At 40.1% G+C, this 20,075-nt stretch overlaps 1 protein-coding gene across 4 annotated transcripts; it reads left to right on the forward strand.

Annotated features, from left to right (window-relative positions):
• The first annotated feature begins 6,942 nt into the window (after positions 1-6,942).
• On the forward strand, positions 6,943-20,069 carry LOC146375499 (uncharacterized). 4 transcript variants are annotated; one of them, XM_084949008.1, is made up of 7 exons: positions 6,943-7,006; positions 11,680-11,789; positions 13,428-13,508; positions 13,615-13,723; positions 13,820-13,995; positions 14,583-16,587; positions 16,939-20,069. In XM_084949008.1, exons 3-7 carry the CDS (start codon positions 13,506-13,508, stop codon positions 19,419-19,421), a joined length of 4,776 nt encoding a protein of 1,591 aa, XP_084805134.1. In that variant the 5' UTR covers positions 6,943-7,006; positions 11,680-11,789; positions 13,428-13,505; the 3' UTR covers positions 19,422-20,069. The 4 variants fall into 4 exon arrangements, with proteins under 4 accessions (XP_084805134.1, XP_084805133.1, XP_084805132.1 ...); XM_084949007.1 differs by having other exon boundaries at positions 14,583-16,116; positions 16,360-20,069; XM_084949006.1 differs by having other exon boundaries at positions 14,583-15,948; positions 16,171-20,069.
• The last annotated feature ends 6 nt before the right edge of the window (positions 20,070-20,075 follow it).

Genomic DNA, 20,075 nt, shown 5'->3' on the forward strand with positions numbered 1-20,075 from the left:
GGCCAACCTTGAGAGGCAGGTGATGAAAACTGCCATCATCAGTGACCGGCACACCCCTGGATCTAACATAAGACTGCAACCATTGTGGTGGAGGGAACAAAAATCATGGAGGGCCAGAATTTCCCAAGGTGCTGTGTTTTGCTCATGGGCATAATATATGCTCTCAATCTGAGCTAATGCAAGGATCTGAAATATACTTTTGAAGTTGTTCAGAAGCTGGTTGATGGAACCATCATTATGTTAAAGATGTTGACTCTGTTTCAAACATTGTTAACTGTTTTGAATCCTGTATGTGTAACATTGATCTTAAAGGTGTTTGCTGCATTGTGTAATAGAAAGATGCAAGATCTTGTAAAGTTTGGTAGGCATTGAAAGTTAACATTTACTGAACACTTGCATGGAAGTATTACTGTAACAAAATGTTTTCTAAGTAGATTTTTTTACCAATTGAACACATTTGTTTCTGTGGTGTTAAATGCATAAAGGCATATTCTATAACTTGGCTGTGATGGTATAAATCTAAATTTCTGGTTTATTTTCACTTTTTAAATACAAAGTGTTGAAATGCCTGCAGTTAAAAAATAAAAAAGTTATTTGATAAAAAAAAATGTTGAATGAATTCCTTTCTTAAAAGCTATTACAATAAAAAAATAAGAGAAAGCTAAAATGATGATAATAATGATGAAAATCAGCAACTTAATATTTTAAATAATGAACTTTAAAAAATGTTTTTGTAATTGCTGTAATTAATTACACAACACTTAAAAATCATTTTAAATAATGTGGAAAAAGTAATTGGAGGAACATAATTTTTATGAGTAAACAACTTAAAAATATGTTTTTAAGCTACCAAATATTACGTAAATGGTAATTAAAATCACCTTTGATTATGGAGCAAAAGTTAATTCCCCTAACTCAATATAGTTTGTTGGTTCAATCTAATTTCAACACAAGTTATCGTAACTCAAAAAGAGTAATGGAAACTGTTGCGTTAATTTTTTGTTGTTGAGCTTAAACAATAGTTTTTAGAGTGTAAAAGATTTTAGAGAATGAAGTAAAGATGATTTAATGACATTTTAATTCCTTTATATTCTTCTCTGAACCTTATCTTTAAACTTTCTTTGTGATTAAATTAAACTTGAATGAAAAAGATGAAATATAAAGGACACCAGCCCTCACATCAATGAAAATCATGACTTTGACTCAAAATCCAAATGAGTATTTCCTTGTACATTTGTGAATATTTTGTAGCCAGCAGTTTTAGCCTGCTCTGGTTTCTTGGTCCTCTGAGGAGGACGGGATCTTCTAGTCACCAGAGCCAGTATTTCTGCCACGATACCTCTGCAGCAGCTCAATACTGGGATGGTCCCACCCCATCTCTCTCACCACTCTCATTTGTGTTCATTACCTTGGTTTGAGCTCTCATGTTGACGATAATAGTAATAATTGTTATTATTATTGTTGGTAGAAGTAGTGGTATTAACTGATGTAAGAAAACAATGTCTCCCATATGTGCGGTTAGACGTGCTCAACGAGCTTATTAGAACCTAGAAATTCAGTTTTACTCGTCTGCTGGTAATAATAAGGATGGGAACAAAGTTAGGTGTTGTGCCATGTTGTTACTGTAAGCACCTGTCTATTTTAACCCCATTAACTGAAAAAACTGTGAATCCTTAAACCTTACACAGTTTTCTATCAGTAGAATGGAGTCAATAAAATGTAATGGCCTTGTCTACATGTGCTCCACCAATTATATGCTGCCTTTATAATTTAGGCAACATACAACATAATACACATAAGTCGTGTCCAAATTCATGGGCCGCATCCTCCTGAGGACCCGGCCTTCGCAGTCTACGTGGGCCGGGTCCTCAGAAGGTCGGGTAGGCCGGAAGTAAACGGCTGTGAAATGGGACGGTCTAGCCTTCAGATTAGCGTCACCGCTGTGTAGGTGGAGTTTAATAAACTCGGCCGTCTGCTCCTTGCTATCTAAAATATAACAGGACACTGGAGTAAACTCTCGACCATCTCACACTTCTGCTTAATCAGTTTTCTGTTTGACGTTTATTCAGCTGTGTGAAAACCCCAGAGGAACTCACCCGGGAGATTAATAAAGTTTTATTTATTCTAATAATCTAATAACTTTAATCTCAGCCAAACCAATTTACTCACAAACAACTAAAACACTGAAAAAAAGCCCAACAATAAAACTTTTAGGTTGTCTAAGTGACTTATATATTACGTTTAACCTGAGTAGCGAAAGACCGCGGGGGTTTGAAAATGATGCGCTGGGAGTTGTGCCGTTCTGGGCGGCTCCAGTGACCCTCGAGCTCCCGGCTAGCTATCAAGCTGGTGGGTAGCAGACGTCTCTGAAAACGTCGACGCACTTTTGCAAATATGGGATATCTTGATAAACCGAGCAGATATTTGAAGTTTACACAGCTACTTTCTCGCCTGAAAATATGTTAAAAGTTTATTTTGTGACCGAGAAAGAATAATAAGAGTAATATTAAAAACTTAGTAACAGCCGCCATTGTTGGAAACTGGAATTGGCTGAGCCGCGCTATGAATTCTGGGATATGGTGGGCCACAAAGGACACACCCGACCCATCCTTCAAATTCGGGGAAAAGGAGGACGCATTTGTCGGCTGCGTTCGGAGGAGTCTACGCATTTGGACAGCCTTCGTTGCGTCGCTGTGACGTAATCGGCCTACAAATGCGGCCTCAGGAGGAAGCAGCCCATGAATTTGGACACCCCCATAGTTTTTGCTCTACTCTGAGCTTTGCACAACATATATGTAACCGGTTTGTGCTTCACCCGCTGCAACAGTTTGGCCCAAACAGACTCAGACAAACAACGCCTCTGTGTTGTGTTTTTTAAGAAGGCAGCGAGTCTCTGATTGATCGTTGCCACTTTATTTCCTGAATGGAAACAACGGTGTTGTATCAGTGCAGGGTTTGCCACACACCACGCTGCACTGCACACTACGGCAGAACATCCCATCAGCATTCCGCTTTAGCATACAGTTGTACACAATAATAAACAAATGAAAAGTACATGAACTGGTGTTGGGCATGTGTCCGCTAAGCACTTGTTACACTTGGTGCCCATCAGTTAATCAAACATGTTTCATGTGTCTGTACTACTTCGCTACATTGTGTGCGGAACAACACAACTCACCTCTTGTATGGCTACGGCAGACTGGCAGCGATTACTGCAGCCAGCCTCACCTAACCAGCCACACCGAGAGGGGGCGCTGTTTCCCCATTGCACTAACATTTGTTGCAAGTGGAATAATACCACATAAACACTGTTACATATAGAGGTTTAATGCAAAAAAAGAAAAGAAAAAACAAATCTGATTAAAGTACAAATTTATGAAATAAACATACAAAAGACATAAAATGATCTGTAAATAATGTGCTATTTGCAAGAAGGGGCCAGGTTGGTAGCAGGTTGGCCTTATTATGAAGAAAAGCCATAAGTAAGAGGTCAACTTAATCCGCTTATTGCTAACTCCAGCTACAGGAAGTAGCAATAACATTATCTTGGCACAGGGCTGAATTGACACGGGCGCAGTTGTGATAAGGTGAATGTAGTACATTCATGAATCAGACATTATCTACATAACATATGTAGAAATAGCTGCAGAACAAATAAAAGCTGTCTCTTGAAATGGGTGTGAATGTCTTTGTTATCATCTATCGTCCACCTGGGCCTTACACAGAGTTTCTGTCTGATTTCTCAGACTTTATATCTAATTTAGTTCTGAGCTCAAATAAAATAATTATTGTGGGTGATTTTAACATCCATGTAGATGCTAAAAATGACAGCCTCAACATGGCATTTAGTCTGTTATTAGACTCAATTGGCTTCTCTCAAAATGTAAAAGAACCCACCCACCACTTTAATCACACTCTAGATCTTGTTTTAACATATGGCATAGAAACTGAACATTTAACAGTGTTTCCTGAAAACCCTCTCCTGTCTGATCATTTCCTGATAACATTTACATTTACAATAATTGATTACACAGCGGTGGAGAGTAGATTTTATCAAAGTAGATGTCTTTCTGAAAGCGCTGTAACTAAGTTTAAGAATATAATCCACCCACTGTTATCATCTTCAATGCCCTGTACCAACACAGAGCAGAGCAGCTATCTGAACGCTACCCCAACAGAGGTCGATTATCTTGTTAATAATTTCACCTCCTCACTACGTACGACTCTGGATACTGTAGCTCCAGTGAAAACTAAGGTCTCTAATCAGAAGTACCTGACTCCGTGGTATAATTCTCAAACACGTAGCCTAAAGCAGATGACTCGTAATCTGGAGAGGAAATGGCGTGTCACAAATTTAGAGGATCATCATTTAGCCTGGAGAAATAGTTTGCTGCTTTATAAGAAAGCCCTCCGCAAAGCCAGAACATCTTACTATTCATCACTGATTGAAGAAAATAAGAACAACCCCAGGTTTCTCTTCAGCACTGTAGCCAGGCTGACAAACAGTCAGAGCTCTGTTGAGCCAACCATCCCTTTAACGTTAACTAGTAATGACTTCATGAACTTCTTCACAAATAAAATTTTTATCATTAGAGAAAAAATTACCAGTAATCATCCCACAGATGTAATATTATCTACAGCTACTCTTAGTACCATTGATGTTAAGTTAGACTCTTTTTCTCCAATTGATCTTTCTGAGTTAACTTCAATAATTACTTCCTCCAAACCATCAACGTGTCTTTTAGACCCCATTCCTACAAAACTGCTCAAAGAAGTCCTGCCATTGATTAATTCTTCGATCTTAAATATGATCAACCTATCTCTAATGGTCGGCTATGTACCACAGGCCTTCAAGCTGGCTGTGGTTAAACCTTTACTCAAAAAGCATCTCTAGACCCAGCAGTCTTAGCTAATTATAGGCCAATCTCCAACCTTCCTTTCATATCAAACATCCTTGAAAGAGTAGTTGTCAAACAGCTAACAGATCATCTGCAGAGGAATGGTTTATTTGAAGAGTTTCAGTCAGGTTTCAGAGCTCATCACAGCACAGAAACAGCTTTAGTGAAGGTTACAAATGATCTTCTTATGGCCTCTGACAGTGGACTCATCTCTGTGCTTGTCCTGCTAGACCTCAGTGCAGCGTTCGATACTGTCGACCATAATATCCTATTAGAGCGATTAGAACATGCTGTAGGTATTACAGGTACTGCACTGCAGTGGTTTGTATCATATCTATCTAATAGACTCCAATTTGTGCATGTAAATGGAGAGTCCTCTTCACACACTGAGGTTAATTATGGAGTTCCACAGGGTTCAGTGCTAGGACCAATTCTGTTTACATTATACATGCTTCCCTTAGGCAGCATCATTAGAAGACATAGCATACATTTTCACTGCTATGCAGATGACACGCAGCTCTATCTGTCCATGAAGCCAGATAACACACACCAATTAGTTAAACTGCAGGAATGTCTTAAAGACATAAAGACCTGGATGGCCGCTAACTTTCTGCTTCTTAATTCAGATAAAACTGAGGTTATTGTACTCGGCCCTGAAAATCTTAGAAATATGGTATCTAACCAGATTCATACTCTGGATGGCATTACCTTGGCCTCCAGTAACGCTGTGAGGAACCTTGGAGTCATTTTTGACCAGGACATGTCCTTCAACGCACATATTAAACAAATATGTAAGACTGCTTTCTTCCATTTGCGCAACATCTCTAAAATTAGAAATATCCTGTCTCAGAGTGACGCTGAAAAACTAGTTCATGCATTTATTACTTCCAGGCTGGACTACTGTAATTCATTATTATTAGGATGTCCAAAAAACTCACTGAAAAGCCTTCAGCTAATCCAAAATGCTGCAGCAAGAGTCCTGACAGGGACTAGAAAGAGAGAGCATATTTCTCCTGTTTTGGCTTCCCTTCATTGGCTTCCTGTTAAATCCAGAATTGAATTCAAAATCCTGCTCCTCACATACAAGGTCTTAAATAATCAGGCCCCATCTTATCTTAATGAACTTGTAGTACCATATCACCCTATTAGAGCACTTCGCTCTCGCTCTGCAGGCCTACTTGTTGTTCCTAGAGTATTTAAAAGTAGAATGGGAGGCAGAGCCTTCAGTTTTCAGGCCCCTCTTCTGTGGAACCAGCTTCCAGTTTGGATTCGGGAGACAGAAACTATCTCTACTTTTAAGATTAGGCTTAAAACTTTCCTTTTTGCTAAAGCATATAGTTAGGGCTGGACCAGGTGACCCTGAATCCTCCCTTAGTTATGCTGCAATAGACGTAGGCTGCCGGGGGATTCCCAAGATGCATTGAGTTTTTCCTTTCCAGTCACCTTTCTCACTCACTATGTATTAACAGACCTCTCTGCATTGAATGATATCTGTTATTAACCTCTGTCTCTCTTCCACAGCATGTCTTTTATCCTGTCTTCCTTCTCTCACCCCAACCGGTCGCAGCAGATGGCCGCCCCTCCCTGAGCCTGGTTCTGCCGGAGGTTTCTTCCTGTTAAAAGGGAGTTTTTCCTTCCCACTGTCGCCAAAGTGCTTGCTCATAGGGGGTCATATGATTGTTGGGTTTTTCTCTGTATCTATGAAGCGCCTTGAGGCGACTTTTGTTGTGATTTGGCGCTATATAAATAAAATTGAATTGAATTGAATTGAATTGAATTGAATTGAATTGAATTGAATTGAATTGAATGTTACTGATTTGTTACAATTGAGTGATCCAATATTTAAAAATGGCTATTTGAAGTTTTGAATTTTGTCTTTTATACATTCCTCAGTTCCTGTTCTGGTAAATGTTTTACTCTTTTTTCTTTCTTTCTTTTTTTAACCCTTTTTTGTGTACTTCCTGTTTTATTTTGACATTTTGATTCCCGGTGTTGTTTCCTTTGTTTTTACTTCCCATGCCCATTAGTCTGACTGAATTCAGCTGTTCCAAATCATTGTTTGATGGTGTTGGAGTTTCCTGTTGTGCTGCACAGTGCACGTCGCAAGTGTAAGTCAAAATAGGTTTTTCTCTGTTTATCAAACTAGTGTTGATTTAGCCGTCAGTAATTTTCTCCTTTAATTATATATTCAAAGCCAAAACAAATGAAAATACAAGTTTGAACACATATGGCTTACAGCCTGGTGCCTTATTCTGAACTCCTCTTAAAAAACAAACCAAACAAACATATTTTGAGTCAGTGGCCACCTTTCTTTTGAAATACATCGGATGCTAAGATTGTCTTTTATAAGTGGTACTTTGATGTAACAGACAGGTTTTGTTAGTCCAAATGACCATCCTTTCCTTAAGTAGGTCGGATGAGCTGATCTGAGTATTTTATGAACTCAGATCAACTCAAAACAGCCATCTCCAAGTTTTTCAGGGAATTGTCAAAAAACCATATATAGTCTATAGCGAGCAATCATATGTTGTTGATGTCTGGGAGACTGTGCAGACTGCTTTGAGCTACAGTAACTCAATAACCCCTCGTTACAACAAAGGTATGCAGAAGAGCATCTCTGAATGTCCAAAACATTGAAACTTGAAGTAGATGGACTGTTGCAGCAGTTAACGACAGTAAACCGAGGCTCCAGTTGGCGCTGGCTCACCAACATTGGACAGTGGAACTATAGGAAAACGTTGCCTGGTCTGATGAGTTTTGATTTTTGGATCAGAATTTAGCGAAAACAACATGAAAAGATCCGTCCTGTCTTGTATGAGTGGTTCAGACTGGTGCTGTCACAATGTAGGGGATGTTTGCTTGGCACATTTTGGCCTCTGAATACCAACTGAACACTGTTTAGATGTCGCAGCCTACATGGTTATTGTTGCTGACCACATTTATCCCTGTGAGACCACAGTCTTCCAGAAGCATAACACACCATGTCACAAAACTCGAATCATCTCAAATTGGCTTCCTGAACTTGACGGTGGACGTGCAGCTGCAACTGTGCTGCTATGGTGGCAGTATGATGCAAAATCTCAAAGGAATATTTCTAGTACTTTGTCAGATCTACGGCATGAGACGGGTAAGCAAAGAATGTAGAGATTTCTAAAGGAAAAAGGGGTTCCAACCCAGTATTAACAAGGTCTACATGAGTAAATGTGTAATTAAAAGGTAGACCATTAAAATGACTGATGGATATAAAAATAATATGTATCAGGGCTCGCAAAATCGCTAGCCCGACGTCCCGGAGCTAGCGATATCTCCGGTCGGGCGACCAAAATCTATCTCAGCCCCGCCCGACGGCTTATCATATAGCCCGACGGCTTATCATATAGCCCGACGGCTTATCATATAGCCCGACGGCTTATCATATAGCCCGACGGCCGGGGCTGAGATAGATTTTGGTCGCCCGACCGGAGATATCGCTAGCTCCGGGATGTCGGGCTAGCGATTTTGCGAGCCCTGTGTACATTATGAAGTGCATACCCAAACCTTTTGGTGACAGTCCTGGCTATGTATCCTTTCTCGTGCATATGGCAAACATTTAAAGTTATTTCATTAAAAAAGACTCGTCATGCTCTGTAACAGGATATTTTAGATATCAACAGCCACAAATGGAAAGTCGTAAAACATATCTTAAGTCCTGGAAACTAGCCCAGAGATTTTTGATTAGTGACTGTATATCAGGGATATCCAACTCCAGGTCTCGAGCGCCGGTGTCCTGCAGGTTTTAGATCTCGCCCTGGGTCAGCACACCTGAATCACATGATTAGTTCATTAGCAGGCCTCTGGAGAACTTCAGGTCATTTAGCCATTTAAATCAGCGGTTCAGGACACAGCACTCGAGGCCTTGAGTTGCCTACCCCTGTTGTATACAGTGTGGATTTAGTTCCTCAAAACGTAAATACAGAGTAGTGATGAAGTGATTCATCTCACCTCAGAGTCAAGAGCCTCTAGGGCTGTGATGACGAAAACTGAACCTACACATTTGTTTCCATTTAAGGTTGGTGTGGTCATACAAATGAAAATAGGACTCACACAGACGTACATGCCCACACAGATGTAAGTGGAGGATGATTTTTGTAGCACATCCTGCTGCTTGAGTAATGTGTTCAGCGAAGGAGCCACATTTACCACAACTGCTGTTTTGAAGTTTGCCCCTTGTGCGAGTGCCTCAGTTTGACATACTGTTTCGCAGTATTCGAGATGCTGTTTGGCCACTGAGCCCTACAGCAATTATTATAAACCAGGAGAAAGGACAGATCTTCTGAATGTCTGCACTGAATCAACTGTAATCTGCATTAATGGGTATCTGCATTAGAATTTGTCAGCAGGAGGCTGAAGTTAGGTACCAGATGCTTCTTGCTTCCTGTTTTGTAGTGCATTTGTAGTAAAAGTTTTGCTGATCAGTAATGTCTGAATGACTCTAAACGGTCTTTGTGGACAGCAAGAGAAACATATTGATGACTGCACATGAAACAGCAAGTTTTGGTATACATAGACTCTTTATTTACCCCGAAGGAAATTTACATCCATTATCCAGATATCCACCAGCTACAGTGGCAGCCACTAGAGATTTTAATGCTCCAATAATGCTCTGTGGCATGTTGTCACACTGCTGAAGTCTGTCTAAGTTGGGGGTAATCCTCAGCATAGAGAAACAATCTGTAAGGTTTAGCAGAAAATTGCAATCTATACTTTTTATACTCAGGAATTGTCCCTCACTTCTGGTTGATCTTTATTTCACTGTTAGAAACGTAAGGTTGGTTTATCACCTTCAGAAATATTCCAGAGGTGTTTCTCTCAGATGGAGCTGAAGAAAAGGACGGATCAGAATGACGGGAGCTCTGCTTGGCCCTTGTGTGATCAATGATCTCTCTCACTTAAAGAAATAGACACAGTAAAATTGTAATACATGAAGTGACTCCTCCTGTTTCTTGGGAATTCAAGTTTCTGTTGATCTGTGTTTTGCTATCATTTCACATAGACAACACCCTGCTGAGTGTCTCTTCTACACAGTCATCACATTGTATTAATTGGTCACATGGGTTGGGTAGTGACTTGCTGCACAGTCGGGTACGGCTTTTCAGGTGACATTCTCTGCAGAATAGCTAAAATGCTTTGTGGGAAAATGCCACTCCAGTTCGTCATCATTATAAGTTGTTCTCCGAAAATGTCTGACAGAATTATTTTAACACCTAAACAAAGTGGCACCTTATTAGTATGGCAGGCCCATGACACACAAGGCAGACTCACAGTCGGTCAGCCGACAAGTTATTGAGGCAGTAAAATCAGCAGTGGAAGTGTGGGGGTGTTGCACAGCACAGGCCAACTGTCAGCCAAAAAAAAAGGTTTCAGAGAAAGTATCTGTAACTGAGCTCCAAGAGGAGCAGTGTCATACTGGTCCCAGGGCTGTGTGCTGAAGGTTGTTGTTGCAGACTTTTGTTAAATTTAATTGCAAATAATTTATATTATGTTTGTCCATTGTGTTATGTTGTAATGCAAAAATGACATTCTCATTATAAAGTAGTGAATGGTCAAGACTAAACATTATTTCAATGTTGTATTTGTTGGAGGTTTATGATGTCTACATGCTCTCAGAATATGTTTAAATTATGAATATGAAAAGTCCTGCGTTGAACCTAATTTCATGTTTAAGAAAGTGTGTCCGACATATTTCTTTGGATGCTGCAAACTGAGTGTGCAGCTTTTAGCCTTACAGACCACTCAAAGTGCTTTACAAACTATTTAGGAAGCTAGCTATCAGTTAGCTTAGCACAAACACTGGAAATATTTGGACTCATGGTTTGTTAGTTTTTACTGTTGAGTTCACTGACACTGAAGCGTGTGCACTCTTGCTGTTAGAAGTTTACTTGTAGCCCGTTTGACAATCATTAGCTGTAAAGAAAAATGCCAATTGTGTGACTTTTAAGCCTGTGAAACCATTAACAAGTGTTTCTTTGTGGAGCTGGCATGCTTTCCCTGTGCCTGTGGGGGTTTTCTCTGGGCGCTGGGCCTTCTTCCTACACACCAAACACATACATGCTAGGTTTTTGATTCTAAATTGACCATGGATGTGGAGTAGACAAAGTGCTTGGAAGTATACAAAATACAGCTCTATATGAAGGTATGGTCAAATGTGGTCAAAGACTAAAGCACTCTGAGAGGTTGGTGCAACTGGGGGAAAATGGATGTTTTTAAACACAAGAACATTTATATCTGTTTCAGTTTTTACACGCTTTTAATCCTGCTGTCCTAGCACCTCATCAGGTCATTGTGCTGTGAAAATTGGATTACAAGCTTGAAACATAATCACGTTTACTTATTATTCTTGTTAAATTTCAGTGTACTAAATATGTACAAATATACCAAAATGAATAAAAACGAGTGCAGCATTAAATATGGCAGTTTTTAAGGAATGTAGATAATCAGGAGTCTTTAACTACCAAACAACAACTGTTTAAAAAAAAAAAACAGACACTGAGGCAAAATGAAGTGTAAGCAAGTGTTGCTGCTTGTTTGTACCTTTGTGGACCTGGTTAGTCCTGTTGATAAGGAGTGGTGTTTCTCACTCATACATCTTTCTCTTGTGCTTTCTAGTCAGGTTTCGGCTGCCTAAAGGCCTAGTCTGAAGTTAAGGTGTGTGGGGGTGTGTGTCTGTGTGTGCGGATTTGTTGCAAGGGGGCTCCAAAAGAGGCGGTCCTGATGCTGCCTAACCTGTTTGCCTGCATTATAGGTATTCAACTGGCAGCTTCATCTCGTCCTGCCCACAGAGCAGCAGTGATACACTGAAGAGGAGACATCTGGCCCTAGGCTTTCCTAAGGAGACGGTGTCTTTGGCACGCGGTAAGTCCATCAAATCTCAGTTTGGTTGTTATGGCACAATCTATGATTGGAATAAATTGGAGGAGATTTGATAAAAAAAAACAAACCTTAATGTTTATTCATTTCATAATCTAAAAATTGCATTTCAGTAAAATGTACATTGTAGTTGGTATAGGTTCATCTCTGTACTTAACATCAGTTACATTTATGTTCTGGAGAGTAAAAAGTTTTCATTCGAGTACTGAGACTGACCCCAGTCCTCTCACAGACTTGGGTGGAAAGTCTGAATTAATACTGAAGCCATTTAAAGACCAGGCGTTTGCTTATGTTTTGCCTCTGGTGTCATTGATTTTTTTTAAACTTATTAAATTGTTGTACTTGTATGTCAGCACCAAACTGCAGAGTTTGTCTGGCGTAAAGATTTTAAAACGGGTTGACCACAACTGTGGGCATGCCAAAGTCTGCTGTCACTGGACTCACACCCTGTTTGATTGAAGTTTTTTCTCAAAACGTTGCCACCCTGGATACACCTATTAACGGCAATGCAATTTGTTTTTTAAGAAGTGTCTTGTGACTTCACTGCCTTTCCTGTTTGTTGCTCATCTCTGGTTTGGGGAACCATAAGGTAGAGCCTAAAACCACTGCCCAGTTTCCTTGCAAGTCAAGAATGCCTGAAACAGCATCAGTGAGCATATGACTACAGTTTTCTGAGCTCTCACTGAAGAATTAGATTTATCTACTGTCATCTGGTTATTAACTGGTTAGTAGTTTCTATATTTAAAGAAAGAGAACTCCTGGGGTGGACTGTGTTATCACCAGTGGGTGTTGGCCAATAATAATCAATAGTTAGCAGTTAGTTTTGTAAGTATTGTTTTGTTTTTTTCAGAAGTCCTGTTTGTATTTCAATTTGAGTGACTGTTTTTACCACTTCTGATTTCTTTTTTGAGTTGAATTTAAAAGCATGGTGTTGACGATCGGCTGACTCTTAGCTCTGCTGGACAGTATAAACCTGATGAAGCAGACGCTCTTGAGTTTAGGTTTTTTATCACAGCATGTCTAAAACCTGCTCCCTCATTTTCTATTCGACAGTGCTGCAAGTGAATTAAGTTAGTGTTTATATGCAAACGTGCTGAGGTGTGGTCGAATCCAGTGTGTGTGTCAGTCAGAATCCAAACCAACTGGTTTAGATGCATACATTCACCTTAACAAACCTGGCAAAGGCTTTAGATTCCTGAAGTGTGAGACAATGTGGTTTGTGGGCGTCAGAGTTTCTCTGTCAGTTCAGAGTCAGGAAAAAATGAATAAAAGTACCAGCTCTTCTTTAAAAAAACAAAACGCGTTTCACTTGTGTGTGTCCATGTGGATCGTATTATCAGGTATTACAAAAATTTTATTGCACGGGTAGAAACAGTGACACACACTATTTTTTAGCTGCACCTACAGTATACCTAAACCAGTGTTTTTATTAATAAGCTGAAAGCTGCATGTTGCTGCATTGTTTGTGATGAGAGATCAGAAAGAGTACAGCTTTTAGAAAAAATAAAATGTTCTGATTTTACTTTTACCTACAAAAACGACATTCAGCATTGCTTCTCTGCATCTTACTTAGTCGGTGTCAGCTTTAAGTAAAAGCTCCCTCTGCTTTCTTTTGTTTCACAGATAATATTGCTGTAGTTCCCACATTCACTTGAATTGTCATATGAATTCTGTGATGTGAATGTGCATGTAATAGAAATAATGGTAAGTATAACCATGTTAGACATACAGTGGCTAACAATCATACACAAAAATGTAAACAGTGCCTGATGTAAAAATCTCATACTGTGTATTCTAACCACTGTCAAAGGACCAGGACAGCAAGAGTGCAAGCTTCTCAGAAAGCCTCGTGCTGGATAACGCTGAGAAAGGAGTTGTTGTTGCAGGAATCAAAGACAACACAATCTCTCCAAAAAGTGGTAAGATAAACATTTCAGATTCATTTTTGTTAGTTTTGAAAATTCAATAAGCACTAATAGAAAAAAAGAATGTGACATTATTTCTGCTTGTTTCAGGAGAAAGGTTTGTTGCAGCAACAATACAACTTGATAAACTTGAGAAAAACGATGTGATGGAAATCTTGAAGGTGCTGGAGCCATACAAAAGCAACATAAATCTTCTGACAAAGAAGGACTTGAGCCCCGGTGTTGACCTTGGCTCTTTGGGAGTAGGTCTGAAAGATTCGGCAGAGGTAAGCATCAAGCTGTGGGGAACATTTGGTTTATGTTATTATAGGAAAGACCATAAAATATGTTTTTATTTATACATTTTTAAATGTTTTTGTGTGTGAGAACTGTTGAAATATTGACTTTCAGTATTTCAATAAACTGTCAAATCACAATATATCTGAAAAGATATCCAGTTAGACATTAAATCCTTTTTCTAAAAACTGCATATGTGAAGCCTAAAATCCCCTACGTAAAAATCTTTTTCCCGAAACTGTTACCAAAATTAAGCAATAGTAAGCATATCAGTGCTTTCTAAGAAGACAGGTCAGTTTGCTTATTTCAACATACAATATATGCAAACTTGTAGCTCAGAGAATACTTTTACTGATGCAAGTGACCTGATGTATGGGGACGTTTTGTGAGGTGGTGGTGATTTACTTAAAATCTAGTCCATCCTATTTGTCCATGACATCTTCTATTTCCCATTTCTACCCCCACCTTGCTGCAGTGCAGATGAACTGGACATGATTTGTGCTGCTCAGAATACAATTTTGGTTAATAGTAGTATCATAAAGTTGGTGCTTTAATTTGTTTTTTTAATTACCAACAGATATTACAGAAGGATCTGTCGCTGGATGCATCAGCTCAGGGACCAACCGTTTCCCTTGATGGCCTGAATGGAAAGCTTAATGATGCACAAGGGTTGGGGGTAAAAATAAGTGAACCGACTCTTAATGGAGACCTTCCCAGTCTTAGCCTAAATAAGCCATCAACTGATGCTGGTGCCACATTTAAAATGCCCTCAGCAGGGCTTACGATGCCAGACATAAAATCAGATTCAAGTGGAACCCTAAAAGTACCTGATATCAGTGTCTCAGCTCCCAATCTTAACGCTCCCATTGCAACACTAGACATCAACAAACCAGAAGTCGAAGGCAAAATGAAACACAAGGCCCCGAAATTCACAATGCCACACTTCAATCTACCTGATCTTGATGCACCAAAAGCAGACATTGATGTCTCTGGTGATCCAGGTCTTCCTTCAGTCAGTGGAAGTATGAAGACACCAGACCTCAACCTGTCAGCTCCAAAGTTAGATTTGAAAAGTAATGATTTGGAGCTGAATGGGCCAAAAGTGGATTTGAATAGTCCTGATGTAAATGTAAAGGCCCCAGATGCTAATATTGAGGCACCCTCAGGGAAAATCAAGTGGCCCCATCTAAAATGGAAAAATCAAAAACTCAAAGGACCAGATGCCAACTTAAATGCTGATCTGTCCACACCTAATGCCAGCATTTCCACACCAAAGATTGATGGTGATCTAAGTACCCCAGATGTGAATGTTGGCTCAGCTCAAGCTGATATTAAAGGCCCTGATCTAGATGTTCAAACCCCAGATCTTAACGTTGATGCCCCTTCTGGTAAAATCAACTGGCCTCACCTGAAATGGAAGAAGCCCAAACTTGAAGGATCAAAAGCAGACTTGGACGTGGATGCAGACCTAAAGAAACCTGATTTAAGTCTTTCAGCTCCAAAGATTGAGGGTGACATTAATGTACCAAATGCTGAGTTGAGTCTTCCAGAAACAGAGCTAAAGGCCCCGGGTGTAGATGTTCATGCCCCAGACGCTGACATTGATGCTCCTTCAGGAAAAATTAACTGGCCTCATCTAAAGTGGAAAAAATCCAAACTTAATGGGCCAAAAGCTGATATGGACCTCAATGCAGATTTAAGCCCACCAGATGCTTCAGTTCCAAAAATTGATGGGGAGATTAGTACACCTGACGTGAGCCTCAATTTACCCAAAGCTGACGTTGATATCAAAGCACCAGATGCTGACATAAACCCACCTTCTGGCAAAATCAAGTTCCCAACACTGAAAAAACCTAAATTCTTGGTTTCTGGGCCAAAGGTGAAAGCTCCAGATGTTGATGCTGATGTGAAAGCACCTGACCTCAGTCTGTCTGCTGAAGCACCTGATGCTGATCTGAACTTACCAAAAGCTGACGTTGATATCAAAGCACCAGATGCTGACATAAACCCACCTTCTGGCAAAATCAAGTTCCCAACACTGAAAAAACCTAAATTCTTGGTTTCTGGGCCAAAGGTGAAAGCTCCAGATGTTGATGCTGATGTGAAAGCACCTGACCTCAGTCTGTCTGCCAAAGCACCTGACCTCAGTCTGTCTGCCGAAGCACCTGATGCTGATCTGAATTTACCAAAAGCCGATGTTGAAGCACCAAATGTAGACATTGAATCTCCATCTGGAAAGATCAAGTTGCCCACTATGAAAAAGCCAAAATGGTCAATCTCGGGTCCCAAGGTTAATGGTCCAGATGTTGATGCTAATGTGAAGGCACCTGACCTCAGTCTGTCTGCCGAAGCACCTGACCTCAGTCTGTCTGCTGAAGCACCTGATGCTGATCTGAACTTACCAAAAGCTGACGTTGATATCAAAGCACCAGATGCTGACATAAACCCACCTTCTGGCAAAATCAAGTTCCCAACACTGAAAAAACCTAAATTCTTGGTTTCTGGGCCAAAGGTAAAAACCCCAGATGTTGATGTTGATGCTGATGTGAAAGCACCTGACCTCAGTCTGTCTGCCGAAGCACCTGATGCTGATCTGAATTTACCAAAAGCCGATGTTGAAGCACCAAATGTAGACATTGAATCTCCATCTGGAAAGATCAAATTGCCCACTATGAAAAAGCCAAAATGGTCAATCTCGGGTCCCAAGGTTAATGGTCCAGATGTTGATGCTAATGTGAAGGCACCTGACCTCAGTCTGTCTGCTGAAGCACCTGATGCTGATCTGAATTTACCAAAAGCCGATGTTGAAGCACCAAATGTAGACATTGAATCTCCATCTGGAAAGATCAAGTTGCCCACTATGAAAAAGCCAAAATGGTCAATCTCGGGTCCTAAGGTTAATGGTCCAGATGTTGATGCTGATGTGAAAGCACCTGACCTCAGTCTGTCTGCTGAAGCACCTGATGCTGATCTGAACTTACCAAAAGCTGACGTTGATATCAAAGCACCAGATGCTGACATAAACCCACCTTCTGGCAAAATCAAGTTCCCAACACTGAAAAAACCTAAATTCTTGGTTTCTGGGCCAAAGGTGAAAACCCCAGATGTTGATGCTGATGTGAAGGCACCTGACCTCAGTCTGTCTGCTGAAGCACCTGATGCTGATCTGAATTTACCAAAAGCCGATGTTGAAGCACCAAATGTAGACATTGAATCTCCATCTGGAAAGATCAAATTGCCCACTATGAAAAAGCCAAAATGGTCAATCTCGGGTCCTAAGGTTAATGGTCCAGATGTTGATTTAGATGCTGGTGTTTCAACCCCTGACTTGAATCTCTCAGCTCCAAATATGGATGGTGAGATAAATGCACCAGATGTGGATCTAAAGTTACCAAAAGCTGAACTGGAAGCCCCCAAATTTGATGTAGAATCTCCAGATGTTGACATTGAAGCCCCATCTGGAAAATTCAAATGGTTCCAATTCAAGAAACCCAAATTTGGCACACTGAAAGGTCCAAAGGCTGATATTGACTCTAATGTGACGATACCAGAGGTGGACCTCAAAAAGCCTGATGCAGAAATAAGTGCACCAGATGTTAATCTTTCTGCATCAAATATTGACGCCAATATCAGTGGCCCAGACCTTAACCTTGGTGGTCCAGATCTTGATCTTGATGCACCTGATGCAAAGGTGAAGTTTCCCAAATTTAAATTTCCCAAACTCAAAGGATCACATGTCCAGGGTCCCAGTGTGGATGCTGATTTAAAAACACCTCATATTGATGCAAGTCTTGATACACCAAAAGCTGAAGTGAATGCACCTAGTGCAAACCTCAGAGCAGAACCTCTCTCCTTGTCTGCACCAAAAGTTAATGGTGGTCTTGATGCACCAGATCTTGACGTAAATTTACCGAAAGCTGATCTAAAAGGGCCCAGTGTAGACATTCAAGCTCCAGAGGTTGATGCCCATGCAGGAAAAATCAAGCTTCCCCAAATAAAATGGCCAAAGTTTGGCACATCGGCGCCAAAAGTGAAAGGACCAAATCTTGATGTTGATGCTGATCTACAACATCCAGATCTAGGTCTGTCTGTTCCTGATGTAAATGCAAAGTTACCCAATGCAGACTTGACAGCACCCAATGTTGAACTAAAAGCATCAGACTTGAGTCTCTCAGCCCCCAAAATTGAGGGAGACATTGGTACTCCAGGCATTGATCTTTCTGCACCAAAAACTAACATTAACATACCAGACCTGGGCCTTTCTACCCCAAAGATTGAAGGTCCCAACGTGAATGTTGGTTTTCCTGAAACTGATATCAAGGCACCCAGTCTACATCTGCCAAAAGCTGACCTCCAGTCATCTGATCTCAGCTTGAAAACACCAAATGTCAACCTTTATCCACCAAAAATTGGTGGTAGTCTCTCAGCACCAAACATAGACACGAGTATGCCAAAAATTGAACTAGAAGCACCCGATGCCAATGTGAAATCTCCAGATTTGGATGTCAACCTGCCAAAAGCAGCTCTCAAAGATTCCAATATCCAGTTGAAAACTCCAGATCTGGATTTGAATACCCACCTTGGTGACTTTAAAATGCCACATTACAATCATCCAAAACTTGATCTTTCAAGTCCTGAAGTAGAAGCTCCCAGTATTAATCCCACAGTTGAGGCTGGAATTAAGGTACCTGGAGTCAGCACAGATATGCCTACAACAGATGCACACATCTCTGTTCCTGCAGTAGATTTGAATGCACCAAATGTAGGTGATATTAAAGGACCTGATGTAGATGTGAAAGCTCCAGATGTAGATGCAAGTCTTGAGAAGCCCAAGATGCCACATTTCAAGATCCCAAAGTTTAGTCTTTTTGGATCTAAAACAAAATCTCCTGAGACTAATGCCAGTGCAGATCTTGAGGGGAGTGGCTCTGACTCTGATGTGGTGGAGGTTCCTGTATTCAAGTTCCACAGACTGCCCCAAATCAACATTGATGGCATTGGAGGAATTACTGAAGCACTGAGCTCAATAAAATCTGACTTGGAGGAGAAGGATTTTGTTTTCAGTAAAAGAATCCGCTTGCCAGTAGTGAATGCAACAGCAAAAGGAGGAGAAAAGATTGACATTTTGGAGAGATTGAAAATTGCAAGAGAAAAGGCGTCCTCAGTGAATGTGTCGCCAACAGAAGAGAAAACTGATATTGACCTACAACACACTGGCGCAGGTCTTGATGCTAATACATCTACAGGTGCAGGAGATTCGTCTTTGGTCAGAGGAGGCACTTTCAAAGTAGACAAACCAGAGTCTACGCTGGGGCTGACTGTACCTGATATTTCTACATCAGATGAAAATGACAAATATTCACTGAGCCTTTCTAATATGCTTGGCCTTAACGTCAAGGATTCTGATGCCAACTGATCGTTCAAAGGTTGGCCTGATAAATGAAGCTCCAGTCCGTAAATGTATGAATACATGCAGCTTAACTGATTTTCATGTTTTAGTTTGTGACATAAAAAGAGAGACTAGCTGTAACTAATCCATGCTAAATTGTCCATCTTGTTGTAATTTTAATAATAATTTAGCGTAATAGAGTTCAGTTGTTGATACAATCTATGTATATTTTACTGTTATTTATAAGCTTTTTCTAAATGTTAATTTGAAATTACATTACTTTCAGTATTGCTTGTGATCACCATAAACTTTGTCTAGCAAGTGCTTTACTAAATATTTTAAAGGATAAATGAATTGTGTGAATGTGTTACTCTTTGTTCAATAAATCATTACAATGTCCAAAATAAGAATGTCCAGTAATTAAAGCCAGAGATGGTCTCTAATTGTTGAAACATCCCTCCGTACAAGTGATTTAACCCACGGTCCATTCCTGCCATACCACTTGATATGATGAATATAAAATTCTAACAACCTCATTACATTACTAAATTATGTGATACTCATTAATGAATATCATTTGAGGCTCTTGTATCAGTTTATGGAACACACCTTTGAGATTGTTCTGATATTGCAATTCAATATTTTAAAATGACAAAAACATTGACAAGTTTTTTTCTTTTA

Source organism: Perissodus microlepis, chromosome 13, assembly GCF_051167445.1.
Source record: "Perissodus microlepis isolate ML-2025 ecotype Zambia chromosome 13, ASM5116744v1, whole genome shotgun sequence".
Lineage (NCBI taxonomy): Eukaryota > Metazoa > Chordata > Actinopteri > Cichliformes > Cichlidae > Perissodus > Perissodus microlepis.